Source organism: Sparus aurata, chromosome 5 (assembly GCF_900880675.1).
Source record: "Sparus aurata chromosome 5, fSpaAur1.1, whole genome shotgun sequence".
NCBI classification, from domain to species: Eukaryota; Metazoa; Chordata; class Actinopteri; order Spariformes; family Sparidae; genus Sparus; species Sparus aurata.
The window spans coordinates 29,379,882-29,395,721 of NC_044191.1; the positions used below are offsets into that span (position 1 = coordinate 29,379,882).

The window sequence follows — 15,840 nt, forward strand, 5'->3', positions numbered from 1 at the left end:
TTTAGTTTTTGGTGTCGTTACCAGAAAAAGCCTTGGCTAAAAAAAAAAAAACCTCCTCTGCAATATGTTACAGCAGCTGAAGAAGTGAGGAGGATAGTGACAAATCATGCTTGGTCAGGGTATACATTTTCAGTCTGACACATACTCTTTCTCTTCTGTCACCCACAACTGGCATTGATTTATTAGGCTGCAGCATTTTTCCAGATCCGCAGTCTGAGTTACAGCTGTAGAGTGACAGGCGAATGAGTTTTGAACCTGTAAAGTTTCTTGTAGAATCTGTGATGTTTGAAAACACTTTGTACTTTTATCACAAGTTGCCACATCATTTTTAAGTTGAGGAAACACCAAGTAGTTTTTAAAAAAAAGAAGTGGAAACCAGCTCAGTGAGACGTGATAATGTTACTTTGATTCTGATTAGACCAGATTGCATCACCTCCACTTAACGGTTTCTTGGGGGGGGGAATCTGTTTCAGAGGCGTGCTAATGAACTCTCAAAGATTTCTATTTTCTGTGTTTTTCACACTTGTTCAGTCTTGCAGTAGGAGGTAAAAATACCAATCAACACTGAAGGAGCAGAAGCATGGAATCACCTTCACCGCATGATACATATTTATGTCAAACTCATTGGAAAGAGATAACAGTAATTGTTTTTTGAACAGATAAAAGCATCATATAATTCACTTTATATACAACCTTGGATATAATGGTCATGAAACTCAGCATGACGTCTGTTTCTCAATACAAATTGTGAATCATTTTATTGGTAAATGTACTCAAATAATTCCTCTATGAGTGAATGAGTGCGTATGTTAGAGAGCAAGTGAGGGAAAAGAGTCAATGGGGGAAAAAAACTTGTAACTAAGGCACCAAAGAAAGTGTTATACTTAAAAGCCTGTATAGCCAGTATGCCACTGCATAGTAAGAAGTCAATACCCTTGCTGTCTCTAAGATAACATACCTAGCCAACCATTTTCATGGAGCGCTCATCACAAAAGAATGTCAAACACTTACTGAAACCAAGTGTGTGTCTGTCTGCGTGTCTCTGTTATGAGGGATCAACCTCGGCTTGTAACGCCCATTGAGCACAAGTGTACAACCCTTCAACAGGGTGAAAAAGTGTGTGCGTCTCTGAATGTCAGTCTGAGATTTAGCTGTTGGTGTTTGCATGAGTTTCGTACCTGCATGTGGTTTCCTCAAGTGAGAGGACCTCGGTTCGTGGCAGCCACAGAAGCTTCCTCTTTCTTGCACAGACAGTGTGTTTCTGGCCCTCCGTTCCGATTGCTCTGGGTTGGAGTGACAACCCTCGCTGCGCACCACACCTGCCTCGCTCTCGCTCGTGGTCTCTGTGTGGTATCCTGCCTTTCTCTTCTCCACCAACTCCTTCCTCTGCTCTACGGACACCACTTCCGTTGCTTCCTTTCTCTCCTCCTCCCTCTCCTTCCTCTCCTCCAGCGATTGTTCCTGCAGAGGTAGGCAGGGTACAGCTGTTTCGGGCTCTGAGAGGGAAATGGCAGTCTCATAATCGGTGTTGTTGGCTGTGCTGGTGTCGGGGAGTAAAGGTTTGTCAGTGCTGGACTCGGCGGGAGTGAAGAAAACCTGGGGAGAGGACAGACCAAAAGCATTTGAAAATGTTACATTCAAATACGAAAACAACACTGAACTCCAATGAGGCAAAAAGCGATTTACAGAGAGGAGAAACCACTTTAGTGCTCATTTAGTAGGTGGATATTTGTGTCCTCGGGCCGCAGTGTGCATGTTTAGATAACACAGTCATACAGTATTTACTCTTCAATGGCCTGAGTACAGAGCTTTGTCTTTGCAGCTGTTATTCTGGGTAAATGGTTTCCTGTCTGGGGTTCCTTCTAAGACCGAGAAATAAAATAGGATATATTCTTTTCTAGGAGGAAAAGTTGAGAGCACAAAGGTGTGAAATGTGGAGAGCAGTTTGAAGACATGGGCAGGGTTTTCTTTTTCATGCCTAAGCACTTTCAATAAAAGGACTTTTCATGCCCAGTGCTCAATTTTTATGCCACATTTCACAGATTCCACACAATGGTCGTAAATATTCCTCTTTTATAGTTTTTTGTTCTTGACGTCCAAGCGCACCTGTGGTTGTACTGTCCGCCCCTGAAGCACTTATGTCTCAATCTTGTCTACAAATAATTTCCTGCTTGTACAAGCCTTGAAAAATAATTGTTCAGATAATTTAGAATACTTCAACCAAAACTCATGCTGGTGAACTACAATGACTCTTTCACAGAAACATGCTCTACGTCTACACTGATTAAACCATTTGACTCCAAAGCACCTTGAATGATTCAGAAAGACACGGTTAAAAGCGTAAAACAAGCTACCTGGGAGGTAGAGACCGCCACGCTGAAGTTCTCTGCAGCAGGTGGAGGGTCAGGTGGGGCTGTGTCAGCAGCCGGCCCTGGCACGGAGCTTGGCCCTGGGTCCAATCCAGATCCAGGACTGGGGACTGGCAGGGCATCCACCTCCGACACAGAATCCTCTGTGATGGGGATGAACTCTGAAGGGGTGATGGCTGTGGTTCGGTCCTCTGATATCATCGGCGACTGCAGTGAGCTCTCGCCACCAGCTCCAAGCAGCTCGCCTGGCCATGACCCCGGTGTGAGCCCTCCTGCCCCTGGAGTGATGGTGGTGGAGCTTGGAGGTTCCAGGTTCACCTCAGGAGGTCGGTGGTGATCAGAGGTCCGGGAGAAGCGGTGGTGAGCCGAGAAAGATTTGGGCAGTAGCTGTTTCTTCTGGCGTGATGACCGTTTGTTGTTACTGCCGCCGCTGTAGTCATCGAGGAACCCAGAGTCGTCACCCTCATTGGTCCCTGAGCTGCTGATGCAGTTTATAAACACATTTCGATTGGTTGTGGAAGAGGATGAGGACCCTTTTTCAAAATCCTCAGTCTGGGAGCGGGTGATTTTCTTCTTGTGGCTACCAAACCCAAATGAGTGGCGTGACTTGGGGCGTCCTCCACCCTCACTGAACCCTGTTGACACGGAGGTCGGGATCGTCTGCTGGTTATTTCCGTTTGTGTCAGTGCCCTGTGACAGCGGAGGTGTGAGGTTCAGGTTGATAGGTTGGACACGTGGCTCACTATTCCGTTTAGCTGCGAAACTGAGAGATGGAGCGCGGAAAAGGCTCCGCCGTTTCCCGGTGCTGCCAGAACTGGAGTTAGTGCTGGATGGCGAGGAGCTGTGGACACCATTTCCGACTCCGCCCGAGGACGGAGACGAAGGGAGAGACTCCTGCCTCTTGCTGCTGCTGCGGCGGAAGATCGGCAGGCGGGATACAAGTGTGGAACGGCGTGAGCCCGATTCACCCATCTGGAACACTGAGGAAAGAACCAAATACAAGAAACATTTATCATATATCACGTACTGTAGAATCACATTCAGCGTAATGTATAATAAGCAATATGTTCTGTTATGCGGCAGGAAGGAACTCTCAAATAAACCAACACATTCACTGCTAACCCTTTAAGCAAATGCTGGACCTAAACACCAGGAAATGGAAGAGCACATAGCATTTTTACAGTTTGCTCAAGGAGCTTCAGAGAGCACAGGCTGTTTGAAGTGAGAAATCTCCCATCACATTTCCCACGCTCAGTGAGTCAAAACAAATTACCGCTGCATCTTTATCCTGCAGATGCTTCTGTGGCAAGTGATGTCATATGTGATAGATTTTCTCCGTGGGGGCATCGGCAATACATTTGTAAACAAAAACAGCCCTGTTTATCCTGTTACTCTCTCCCAGGATTCCGTGATTAAAACATTTCAAAGTACAACTTATAATGCGAATCACAACTCATTTTCTGTTTTTCTCACTTCCAAAGTGGTTTGACCCAGCATACTTACGATGCCTAGCTGAGTTAGAGTTCTGTTTAGGGTGCAGCTATTCATGATAAGAACAAAAAGATAGGACTATCACAAAGAAGCCGAAAATGCCATTAAGTCAACTCATACTTTGAACCCTAAACCTCCGGATGTCTGACAGAGTACTTAAAAAGGAGACATCACAGTTTTTAATTTTTATAAAGTAAAAAAACAACAGGAGCTGTACTGAAACACAGCATTTAATCGGGCACACAGAGCCTGTGCTCCAAAAACCATATATTCAAGTTCAGTCTTAATCTATATGGATGTGATTACTGCAGTTATTTCTCTTTAAAATGCCCCATGTTACAAAGCTGAATCATGACCCGCAGGGAGAACGACCGAAACAGAGATGGGAGTTAGAGAGATAATCAGATGAAGGCAAAGGATACAGAAACTATAACAAGCGTTTGACTTTATCTTGGTGGATTTTCGCAGATTAGGGTGAGGTAACTTCAACAAAACATACCATCCTTACGTGACTCAGCAATAAAAAAATTAAAGATGAAATTCAGGTTGTAACAAAGCTTGGGTTCTCAAATCTGTCCCTAAGTAAACCACGCTCCGCACAAATCAATACAAAATCTCTGGCAGTGTTTTCAGTCCAATTCAGCCCTCGAGTGTAAACCCTCTTCTTAAAGAAATCAATTAAGGATGATCTTTGAACCATCTCTGACACTGTCAAAGTTATCTTCAAAACAGTCAGCGCTTAGCCTTTGTGCACAAAGTGTCGGTACAGCTGGTATCACCAATACTGCCATCGATTTTGATTATCAAAATTAAAAGCTCATTTTGATCAATTCTCAGTTTAGAAACCAAAGCATGTCACAAACTCAGCAGTTACCCACTTGTTTGATAGCAGGACATGCAAAAGAAGACAAAAGAGGTGACCGAAGCAAAGTTTGTCGCGTTAGGCAAAAGATAATCGTACGCTTAATTACCTGGACTTAGGAATGTTACCTGTCTACCCCCTCAACAGCACTGTCCGAATACAAGGTTGAGCCTCCACAGTTTTAGAATTGGCAAGCCTCTTAGTAAACACATTGCAAACAGGACTACTGTCTCACTGCTTGCCAGAATTAACCAAAGTTCCAGGGAGACATTACTTTCAGCGCATACTCACGTTTTCATTGTTGTTTGCAATCAATTAGCCAAACAGTGCCTATGAAGTCCTTATAATGATGAAGAAGCTGCCACTGTGAGAGCTACAGGAGTGTTTTGTTGTCGATCTCTGTGTAATAAGCTTACATTAACACCCTTTACTGAAGTGGCTTATGAGTGTGCCACCTCCTTGAAAGTAAATTTGATCAAGTTCTAAATACACAGTGATGCGGTTCCTGTTTTCATTCGCTGCTACCTTACTGTAATATACAACAGAGGCACATCAATATTGTCAAAGGCTGACTAGGGCGATAATATTTACAGTAATGACACAGTAAACATAGAAATGATACACGCACACGTACCAAAATGCTGCTATGCTTTGCCCTGTCTGTTCTGGATCACTTCAATCTGTCTGTGTAAGTCAACACACACTGCAGCTAAGTGTTCCTTCTCGACACATTTGACACTTCCTTTTTATGGATGAGCCAGCGGTTTAGGGGCATTTAGCTTATTATCACCACAACACAGCCATTTGACCTGGTCATGAAGCTCTGACCTGGCTTATCAAGACAAATTGAGACATCCAACAGATTGGATCGGGATTAAAAACGCATTGAAGACACCCGTGTCACGTACAAGAGTAATCAGGAGTAATGAGAAAACTCTTTTAAGTGATTGCTTCCAAAATGTCTGAAGGACATACACTGACCTGACGTTGATAGATGTACGATCGACTGTATTTGGCATCGTGCTCCTGTACATAATGATCTATTGCAGCTCTTTCGAACACACTACTCACCGGAATAATATGTCACAGGAAGTCTGTCCAGGCGAATGCTTACAAAAAAGAGGCAAAAGAGAAGTGGTGCTGTCTGCACTGCACTGAAACAGGTGCTTATTTTCTCACGACTCAGTCCCTGCATGAGAAGTGAGACTACCTGTTTCCCAGAAGGGCATAACTCCAGCTCATGTCAGTTCCTCTTTCCTTTTGCTGCTTTACTGCAGTTAGTGTCAGTGGACGAGACAAGTGTATTTCTGAGATTTACAGGTTTCTAGGGAGCTTCATTTTCTGAGTATTGCAGCACTTTAATTCTAAAAAACAATGTCAAAAACTTCACAGTGGGTCGTGATAATTCGCTCACAACAGGTTTGCTGCGAATATTGAAGGGTAAATAACAATAGCTCAGTGTCAATCAGTATATAAATTGGTATGAGGCTCTGCAGTTGCGTCAGAAATGCCCAAACAGATTTTTGTCCAATATTGACTTAAAAATATTATTATCATATAATAACTATTGTTAAACAAAACAATGGTGCTGTGACATAGAGCCAGCTTCCATTTCAAGCACAGGCTGTTGTAATGCACACACAATACACAATATATGTTCATAATGGATTGTTTTGAAATCAATAGCTGTGGGAGTTGAGAGGAGCCCCCTGCCATGCTCCTAATGATCTCAACATGCCAAATAGACCATCTTAGCTTGAAGTCTTTTATTCCTGCACTGATGACTGTGTTGTTTGCTTATCAACACACTCTACAGCCTCAACCTACACAAATCACATGGTAAATGAAAAAGGTGAATTCCCATCTCAGGGTAATTTCACACTGACTTATGATTACATGACAGTTTGAAAGAATAAAGGTGTGTATGGGGTGTGGACAACTGGGTGTTTCCTATACAACAGGTTCTCGATGGGATCTTTTTCACAACCATAACCGCGTGTTATGTACAAAACCATAATCTCTACTACGCGGAGTAAAAGATTAGATATTAGGCAACACTGCTGTACTTAGGACTGAACAAACACAGAGAACAATATACAGTACTCAAAACAGGCTTTCATAATGTGGTGGAGTCTGATACGGCATCTTGAGATCACTTAAAGTAAATGTAAAACTGTGGCTCAACCAAAGGCTCCGTGAGGTTAGTTATTCCTTTGAACCTAGGGGGATTTGTGTATTTTAATAAAAAAGAGGTTTAAGAAATATCTATATATGTATGTGGCAATATACAAATCTGAAGATATGTACACACAAATTGGAGGAACCAATTTTCAAACCTTGATATACTGCAGGCTTGACCATTATCATACTGTATACATCTTATCTATAATATGAATTATTTAAAATGTATATATTCTAACTTTCTATTAAGTTTCAAGTCTGTCAGGACAGAATATTTTGTGACATTATAATGAAGCATCTGTAAAACAAAAAAAAAAAAAAATTATCATCACTGGAGTTCATACTGTTCCATACTTGAATCTTACATCAACACATCACCAACTTTTTCACTTATGGCAGGCATAATGCAACTGCTGCCCTCCTCCATGCAAGCCAGGACATGTGGACAAAACAACAAGCCATCCTGGGCTGGAGGACACCTTTTTGTCAGGGGCCACCAAAGAAACAAGAAACCTTTGCTTATTCAGAACACACACACACACACACACACACACACACACACACACAACACACGTCAACATAAGATAACACATGCAAATAGGCAAAACACAAGCAAAACACAAGCCAGGACTTTGACAGCACATATGTCGCGTTTAAAAAAACAATGCTGCATATAAAAAACAAAAAAACAACTGAAGCAAACTGAAGTTGTGTCACTCTGACAATGTTGGGATGGAGAGGAGTTAAAAAACAAATACATCTACTGCACAGATAAAACGCTAGGTGAAGAAGACATTAATCCCTCCATTCATAGGCTGCACATCATACTGCTGAACTGATGTAGGTCGTATGTCATATGACATGATGTCATGATGGGGATAACACATAAATATTGATCAGCATGACCACAGAATACTGTATCAGACAAAGAAAATGACTTCTTCATCTGAGTCCCCACTGGAAGAACAGGCACCTGAGGCTCCAAATGAACTGAAGATGAAGCGAACATTTGCATTTGGCTAAAAATGTGTTAGAGTTATGGTCTTTCGTTCTGAATCTTTAGTCTCCATCCCCGAGTCTGGAAAAGCCTCATGAAATAATATAAAGAATACACTGATTATTTCCTTTTTTTTTTTTTTTTTTATGTTTGAGCTGTTACATTTAGTCTATTACTAGATTTGTCAATCGAAAGCAAAAGTGAACGTTGCCAACTGTTTTGACAACAGATAATTTCAAGCAAAAAGTCAAACATGTTCCTAGACAATAACTTATAGGGACGCAAGATACATCACGGTCAATAAATTATCAGCCAAATATTGAAAATGTATATCATCAGCCATTTATGAGTATCGGCCAAATTCAACCGGGTAAATAAGAGGCCATAATATGAATTCAAGGTGCAAACATTTAATTTAACAAGAGCAGCATTTTACAAACATCGATGTAGGTGGCCGTTTGGACCCTAAATGTTGGTTTAAGACCGACCATTAACAAACTAATGGCTATCTTATCGGTAGCAGCCATGAGAAGCAGGAAGCCTAATCACCGGTTACTGGAGTCTGCTGAAAATAATAATGCATATTGTGCATCACTCTGGGAAATCATGATGAGCAGTTCTTCACAATTTTGTTAATGTTTTTTTACACTAAATGATGAAGCGATAGTGAAAATACACCACTCAGAATCGTTCGTTCGTTCGTTCGTTTTCTTCCGCTTTATCCATGCGGGTCGCGGGTGATGTTACCGCTTTTATACCACCCTTTTTCAAGGTGGAGCGGGAATACTGGGGCCAAATCCAGTGGCTCTATGGGCGAAGGCCAGGGTACTCCCTGGATGAGACGCCAGCTCATCGCAGGGCCCTTACTGATGGCAGTGGCTGCCACGAAGGTGCCAACTGCACATCAGGAGCAGTGTTGGGGTTCAGCATCTTGCTCAAGGATGCTTCGGCTTGTAGCTCAGTCCCGCCCAGGGGAGCCAGGGATTTGAACCAGTGACCTTCCGGTCACTAGTCCTCAGCTCTACCCACTGAGCCACAGCCGCCCCTACCCCTCACTCAGAATATGTAATAGCAAAAAAAACCTTCTGATTTTAACACAAAAAAAAAAAGTAAATAAATACCCCACTCAAAATGACTTAAAGATCTCGGGTTATTTCTGCGTTTCACTCGCTTATTCTATGATCCCAACACATTTCATTTGACTTTTTATTACACACCACTCAGAATATGTAATAAAAGTCAAATGAAATGTGTTGGGATCATAGAATAAGCGAGTGAAACGCAGAAATAACCCGAGATCTTTAAGTCATTTTGAGTGGGGTATTTATTTACTTTTTTGTGTTAAAATCAGAAGGTTTTCGCTGCTCTGTTTTTACTCAACATTTGCAGATACAGTGGCATCTTGCACTGACTAATGACTGAAGGTTACTGCACATTAGCACATCACAATCACAACAATGAGTGGGCCCTTAGCACGTTATTACAGTGTGCTTACAGTGTTACTGTACCAACACTTCTGACTACTGTTCAACAGGCCTGGCTGCTTCTTATTCTGCCCACGGATTAGCTGTAACTAGTTATCAGATTACACAAGATTGTATGAAATAAGATGCAAGGGACGTTTCAGCTAAACGACCACCACCAGCAGCAGCAGCAGCATCAGCAGCAGGACACCAACAACTGTCAAACCGAAACGTCAACAACGTTTTGACGCTATCGACCTTTAATCCAGCCTTAGCTAGCTGTGTCAATCCACTGACGTTAAACCGTAACGACTACACTCTGAGGCTAATGGTCCCCACGACGTTATATCGACAAAACGCACTGTATCGCTCTCGTGTAGCTATAAAGGTCACCGGTGCTTCGAGGGAAACAGCAGCGGGCACCGTGAGCCGGGGGCTGGCTAACAGGCAGCCGCTCAGCCGTTGGTTCACGTACCGTACGTTAGTCGGTCCCACAGTCTCTCCCGAGGCCGCTCAGTGCAGAGGCAGCTGGTGTGTTTCTTCTCCGTGCGGTCATACGAGTTGTTACAAACCTACATGAGGACTGCTGGGATTGTTCAATGGTACTGAATTCCTACTGAGGTAGCACCTTGTGTTGCACTGACGCCGATGTTACACCTCCGTGACGTGGAGGCTGCTTTCCTCCTTCGTCTCTTCCGGGTTGCGACGACAGGACGAGAGCGTGCACAGCGTGACGTCAGTCCTCCTCCTTCTCTCCTCCTCCTCCTCTCCTCAGCATCCCTCAGCAGGTGGATCGGTTTCCACTTGAGTCTTTGCTTTATCATCAATGAACACATCATATTATTAAAATCTACTCTGTCCTCACTGATTTATGATGACTACATTTTCCAAAATGTTTTACTCAATCATACTCCATAACCTGAAGAAACAGTAGCATATGTACATCTGTGTGCCTCACATTTTGCAAAACTGCCTTGTTTTTAGTTTTAGAAGGGAGATCTAGAGCAATCATAGTACATTATAAGTGACTATAATAAACATGTTGTTGATGATGAAGGTTCTCAGTCACAATTCTTATTCTAACTTAGAATAAACATTGTGTTGGTGTTTTGTTTTGTTGTTGTTGTTGTTGTTGTTGTTGTTTTGCTTTTTTTATCATGCTTTCTTTCTCTAAAGAACATTCAAATACAAAACTGCCGAACCTACAAACAGTTGGTCACCTATGTATGTATACAAGCTGAATATTTACCATATGTACTGACCATCAATGCCATTCACTGATATACGGGTCAGTACATATGGTAAATGTTCAGCGAGCATCTTGTGAGATTACAGACGATCTGCCGCAGGAATTTATTATCAGTCTGTAAATTTGATTTAAAATAAAAGATATCCTCTCCATCCCTTGAATAGCAGTTACAATATCCATCCAGTCAGTTTTTTTGTTGGACGTTCAGCCTTTAACCATTTTCATGTTCCAGCTTTCATGCTGGTAGCTAATAATATATTTACTAGGTATTAAAAAGATGAGCTGCAGTGTTGCCCAGATGAATTGTCATAAAAGAGCAGTCAATTCCATCACCAAATATGTTTTGTAGTGCTCGTGTTACCTGCAGCCAACATGACCGAGTGGCTGTGCAGCCCCAGAATATGTGGAAATGATCTGCCAGCTGTTCACCACATTTCCTCCCGGCAAAGGTCTCTTTTCATACCACCTGCCTGCGCACGTTTTAGCTTGGGGGGTTACAACACATCTAATCAAATTCCTCCAACAGAACCTTCTCCAGAGGCCTGAACTTGTGGAAGATGGATAGAACAAATATTCAACCAGTCCTCCTCTGAGATGACAAGTCCACATCCCTTCTCCCACAGTGTTGTGTTTTTTTTTAATTATACTGGCAGCAAGTTTGTTTTTTATAGATGTATTAAATAAGTCTTAATGTTGATTTTTTTACCTGATATTATATGCTGCATTATATTTATACGTTTATAACATAATGATATATGCACATATATCATAGGAATATGATTTCTTCATCTATATATTCATAATATATGCATATATGTATAGCTTGTGTATTACACATTTATACACATACTTGTGTTTTGTATAAATAATTATATATGTGACATGTATACCAGTATATGTAATCTACATACATATGTGTATGGGCTGACATATGTCAAAGTATGATATCTCTAATGGTTTTAATATATGGTCTGCACATTTACGTACATTTGTGCTGCATTTTCTATATATTTTTGTTACTTATACAGTGAAGTCAATATAGTAAAACAGAGGGAATATAGAAAGACTGTTGACCAGCATCAAACAGTGTTGAGAGGCTGTGATTTCTGCCAAAGGTTATATCACAAAATGGCAACTGCCGCCCAAACATTTGCATGTCTCAGCTGCTAAATGAATCAAAGGCAACCACACAGATATGGGAACAATATGAAATAGACAGAGTGGATTTAAAAACACTATTCTTTATTTGATGAAATCCCCACACAGTAAATTGAAAAGTCTAGCGTTTCCAGGAATCCGAGCAAAGAACAACATTTCCAAATCTTTACATACAACACATACAGAAACCCACCACTTACACGCCACATCCAAATCCTCCGGAGAAAACACAGAGACAAATGCACTGTCGCTAATTTAGAGTTCAGAAAAATTGCTGAGAAGAAAAAAACAAAAAAAGAAAGAAATTAGTGTTTAAAATTCACTTTGTATCAAGGAGAAAGCCAAATTTAAAACCACAAACTAAACTATAAACTATTAACAGTGCAAATTGTCTCGACAGGCCCTATTGTCCGTCTATTCTACAGCCTGTTTTCAGAATATTGCACACACACATACACACACACACTTATTATACACACCTGCAGAGCCAAACCGTCGCTGACATGCTACAGATTTTTAAAGTGCTAGCTTGGTATTAGATTAGAGAGCCAGCCTGCAAAATATTTGGTTCTAAATTCATCGCTGAAACGCAGGCTAGGATGCAATTTTAATTCAAAAACTGCTGTGTATGTTGAGATTACAAGCCAGATTTCTAAAAACTACATACGACTGTGCTGTGACCCCCAAGTGCGGAACAAAACCAGAAGAAAAACCACCTTAGAAACAACAACGACAACATAAAGAACATTCAGCTGTTTGTTCTGTATTTAACAGGAATACATTCTGTGATGGAAAAAAATAAAAAATAAAATAAAAATGAACCTGCCCTTTCAATTTCATAAATGCATAGACATATTTTTAAAAGATGTTGATAGTTTTTAAATGCAGGATTCAGGGGTCAGGTCTGAGACTAAATATGCACACAGTCACAGAAATCCAATATTTTGAGACAAGAGAACGTTTATGTCGAGCTAAATATGAGAGCATGAATTCATTTTAATGTTTTTAACCCAAAACAAAACATTTAAACTGACTAATCAAACCAACACCACAGAAGAGGAAGAAAAGGTTGTTAGTACCATTTGAAAAAACACTCCCTTGATAAAGGCAGCCGAACAAGGTTAACATCTGTTTACAGTAACTTCCACCGATAGTGATTACACGTCTGTTTCAAGTCCACAAGCAAACACCAACTAATAACATTTAAGATGTACTTTATTTCACTGAAAATAATATACTCTGGATTAATAATTATGTACATGGAAGTTAAAATCAAACTTTTTCTGACAGACCAGCGTATTACCTGCCGTTTGAGAGAAGGCGGAGATATTGAACTGAACTGACAACGGTCGAAGCTGCAAATCAAGCCAAACTCGTTTCTGTGAGGAAAAGGTACAGTAGTTAAGGTTTTCCAGGCCCGACGGAGAGAGGTAGGTAGCATTGGGGCCCCAATCAGGGCCAGAAACCTGAGAAAACGCACACACACCGATTACCCTAACCCTCCAGAAATCAAAAATATACATGACTTGTACAGACAAACCCACGTGCAGGCACATTTACAGTATGGGTCTTTACAAAAAAAACAAGTGTGGTAGCCAAGGAAACAGTCTGTCTCAGGTGCTCTCTTAGACTTTAATATTTGAGCTGATTTACTCAAAGCCAATCAACCGCTTAGATGTCTGTCTGACAGCCAAACTGACCAGTGACGTGCTAAATGCTTCACTCCTTGTGTCTGCACGCCAAGTAAAAGGTGGATTTGATAGTAAAAAAGGGTACAGAACAGTGTGTTTAGTGATAGCACTTGTTGTGAGAACCTGAATAACTGTGTGTTTAAACTGTGTTTAAAGGCTGTGAGAGACACAGAGTGGAGTGTTGCACTGACGCACCAGGAACCAGCAAGCTTTGGATTTTGGTGACTTTGCGGCTGTCAAACTGAAGTTGACTACAAGTACACGGTGGTCTGGTACCTGGCTGGTTTCGTGATGTTCAAAGTCACATTCGGTGCAAACAGTGAGAGGCTTTTTCTTTTTTTTTTCTTTTTTTTTTAAATCCAAGTAACTGCTCCAGGATTCATGTGTAAGTTAGTAAAAAGTGAACTCTTTTGTGAGTGCGACGGACAAGAATGTGCGGATTACATCTTTTAAAAAGTGAAGAAGCTAACTAGGTAGTGCTGAAAACGTGATGATTGATAAGTTTATCATGTGCGAGGCTTCTTTCATCGTACTGTGCAAAAACAGCGGAATAAAAATTGTGACACGGAGGAAAAGTAGTGTTTTTTTGTGATCAAGTCGAGAGTAAATAGGTAAGTAACAAGTCATAATGAATACCATTAACTGCTTTAACTTTGACACCAGTGTCTGTGATCAAACTAACTACAGTAAAAACTCACATACAGTATTTATGCTGATAACTATGTCCATAACACTTGTGCAATGACACCAACATCCGCTTGCAGGAGCAAACTACAATAAGTGAGCCATTCCCTAAAAACAAACCAAAAAAAAAGGCACGAAGGCGCTAGCATTAAAGTAGCTACAAGGCTCTTTCAGGTCCACCAAGATTACATCTAAACCCATGCTGCTACATTTAGACACATATTTAGAGAAAAGAGCCAAAAGAAATAAAACATCACCCGGTAATTGATACACACAAAATAATCTATGGACATAAACCTGGCGAAAGAGGAAGTGTCAGTGTAAGCTCGAAGGCGTTTCATATTAAAACGATAAAGATTTAAAGACGCTGCAGACTAACTTTGCAGCATATTACACTACATTAACAGCTGATCATAGCTGGCGATTAAAACCAGGTAAAGACAATTAACAGAGACAGAGACTTTGGTATGTAGAGAAGACCTTTGACATACCATATACAAGCCTCGAAAGACCTTTGTATGTTTATATTCAGCGTGTGGATCGTACATTATTCAAGCAAACTCTGGCAGAGATCCGCATTTTACTTTTAAGACCAAACACCTTGATCCCGTCTGCCTCATCTGACCTTCAGAACAATAGTTTGGATTGTGCTCCATTACCCTGTCGCTAAAACCTGCCACAGATCAAACTGAAGCAGGTCCTAAAGCTTCAAACGCACTCCATCCTCCTCAGAACGTCAGTCTCTTAGCGGTTATGAACTCTTCCAGTTGAACCTTGCCGCTGCCCATGAGGCCGAACGCGGGATACATCGTTCCCGAACAATCCACCTGCCTCTCGTAAAGGCACCTCATGGTGTCGGCGTCGTAAAAATACACCCGGCCGGCGTCATAGTCGAGACACACGCCCAGGCGCTGTGGCATGGGAAGCACGCGGTTGCCGGGGTCGTTGGCCGCAGTTGCGTTCGCGGAGGAGACGGAGGAGGATGAAGAAGCCTTGGGGATGAAGAGCCTGCCCATACCCAGGGTGAGGAGGGTGAAGGGCTGGGAGAGCTCGTAGCACGTGTCCTCACTGCCGCTGTCGTGCCCACTGTCATGGTCGTACCTGGTGACAGGAGGAAGAAGAAGGTTTGAATCGGTGAATTTTTGACAATTAACCAATTTACCGAAAATTAAGGTGTAACAATTGATAATCCGTTAATTAACTCGTGACTGAATCTCTGTTGTAAATGATGATTATATCTGTTCACTGCTATGATGTTGTTTGTGTTGTTGTGTTTACCTTTACTTATCTATTCCATTCAAAAATAAATCAAATAAAACCAAACACAACATCTGGGGGAAAAGCACATACTCAGCCATCAGATGACCAGCTGTTTATCATCCTGCATGCATTATGTAATTACCATAGAATCACCATGTATTTGCGCACATAATGTGTTTCTTTACATGCATTCCCCGTGAGCGGATCCATTGAGAAAGCCGGGCTTTGTCTGTGAGTAAGCTCTTTACAAGTTTATACTGGTTCTCTTACATCACAGGATTACATGTGACTCAAACACACTTACTGCTGGACCGAGACTGTTGTGTCTGTGTGTGTGCTGCTGGCAGGTTTGTAAAAAGGTAAATATTAACAGGATTTATACAGAATGGGTCTCAGTTTTACTACATGTTTATTGGTTATGGATAAATTGTAAAC

At 41.5% G+C, this 15,840-nt stretch overlaps 2 protein-coding genes across 13 annotated transcripts in view; both read right to left on the reverse strand.

Moving 5' to 3' along the window:
- Positions 1 to 10,099, reverse strand: part of ccser1 (coiled-coil serine-rich protein 1) — a 120,691-nt gene extending 110,592 nt beyond the window's left edge. For 6 of the 7 annotated variants that reach the window (XM_030417432.1, XM_030417434.1, XM_030417437.1 and 3 more), the window contains exons 1-3: positions 9,839 to 10,098; positions 2,355 to 3,349; positions 1,179 to 1,596 (exon numbers count right to left, since the gene is read on the reverse strand). In XM_030417432.1, the coding sequence (XP_030273292.1) occupies positions 1,179 to 1,596; positions 2,355 to 3,341 (1,405 nt within the window). In that variant the 5' untranslated portion in view covers positions 3,342 to 3,349; positions 9,839 to 10,098. Of the gene's footprint in view, positions 1 to 1,178; positions 1,597 to 2,354; positions 3,350 to 9,838 lie in introns of all 7 variants that reach the window. The other variant, XM_030417431.1, reaches the window with a different exon arrangement.
- Positions 10,100 to 11,833: 1,734 nt separating this feature from the next.
- trim36 (tripartite motif containing 36) overlaps positions 11,834 to 15,840 on the reverse strand; it is a 34,938-nt gene continuing 30,931 nt past the window's right edge. For all 6 annotated transcript variants that reach the window (XM_030416847.1, XM_030416842.1, XM_030416845.1 and 3 more), the window contains one exon: positions 11,834 to 15,246. In XM_030416847.1, coding sequence (XP_030272707.1) covers positions 14,874 to 15,246 — 373 coding nt within the window. In that variant the 3' untranslated portion in view covers positions 11,834 to 14,873. The remainder of the gene's footprint in view (positions 15,247 to 15,840) is intronic.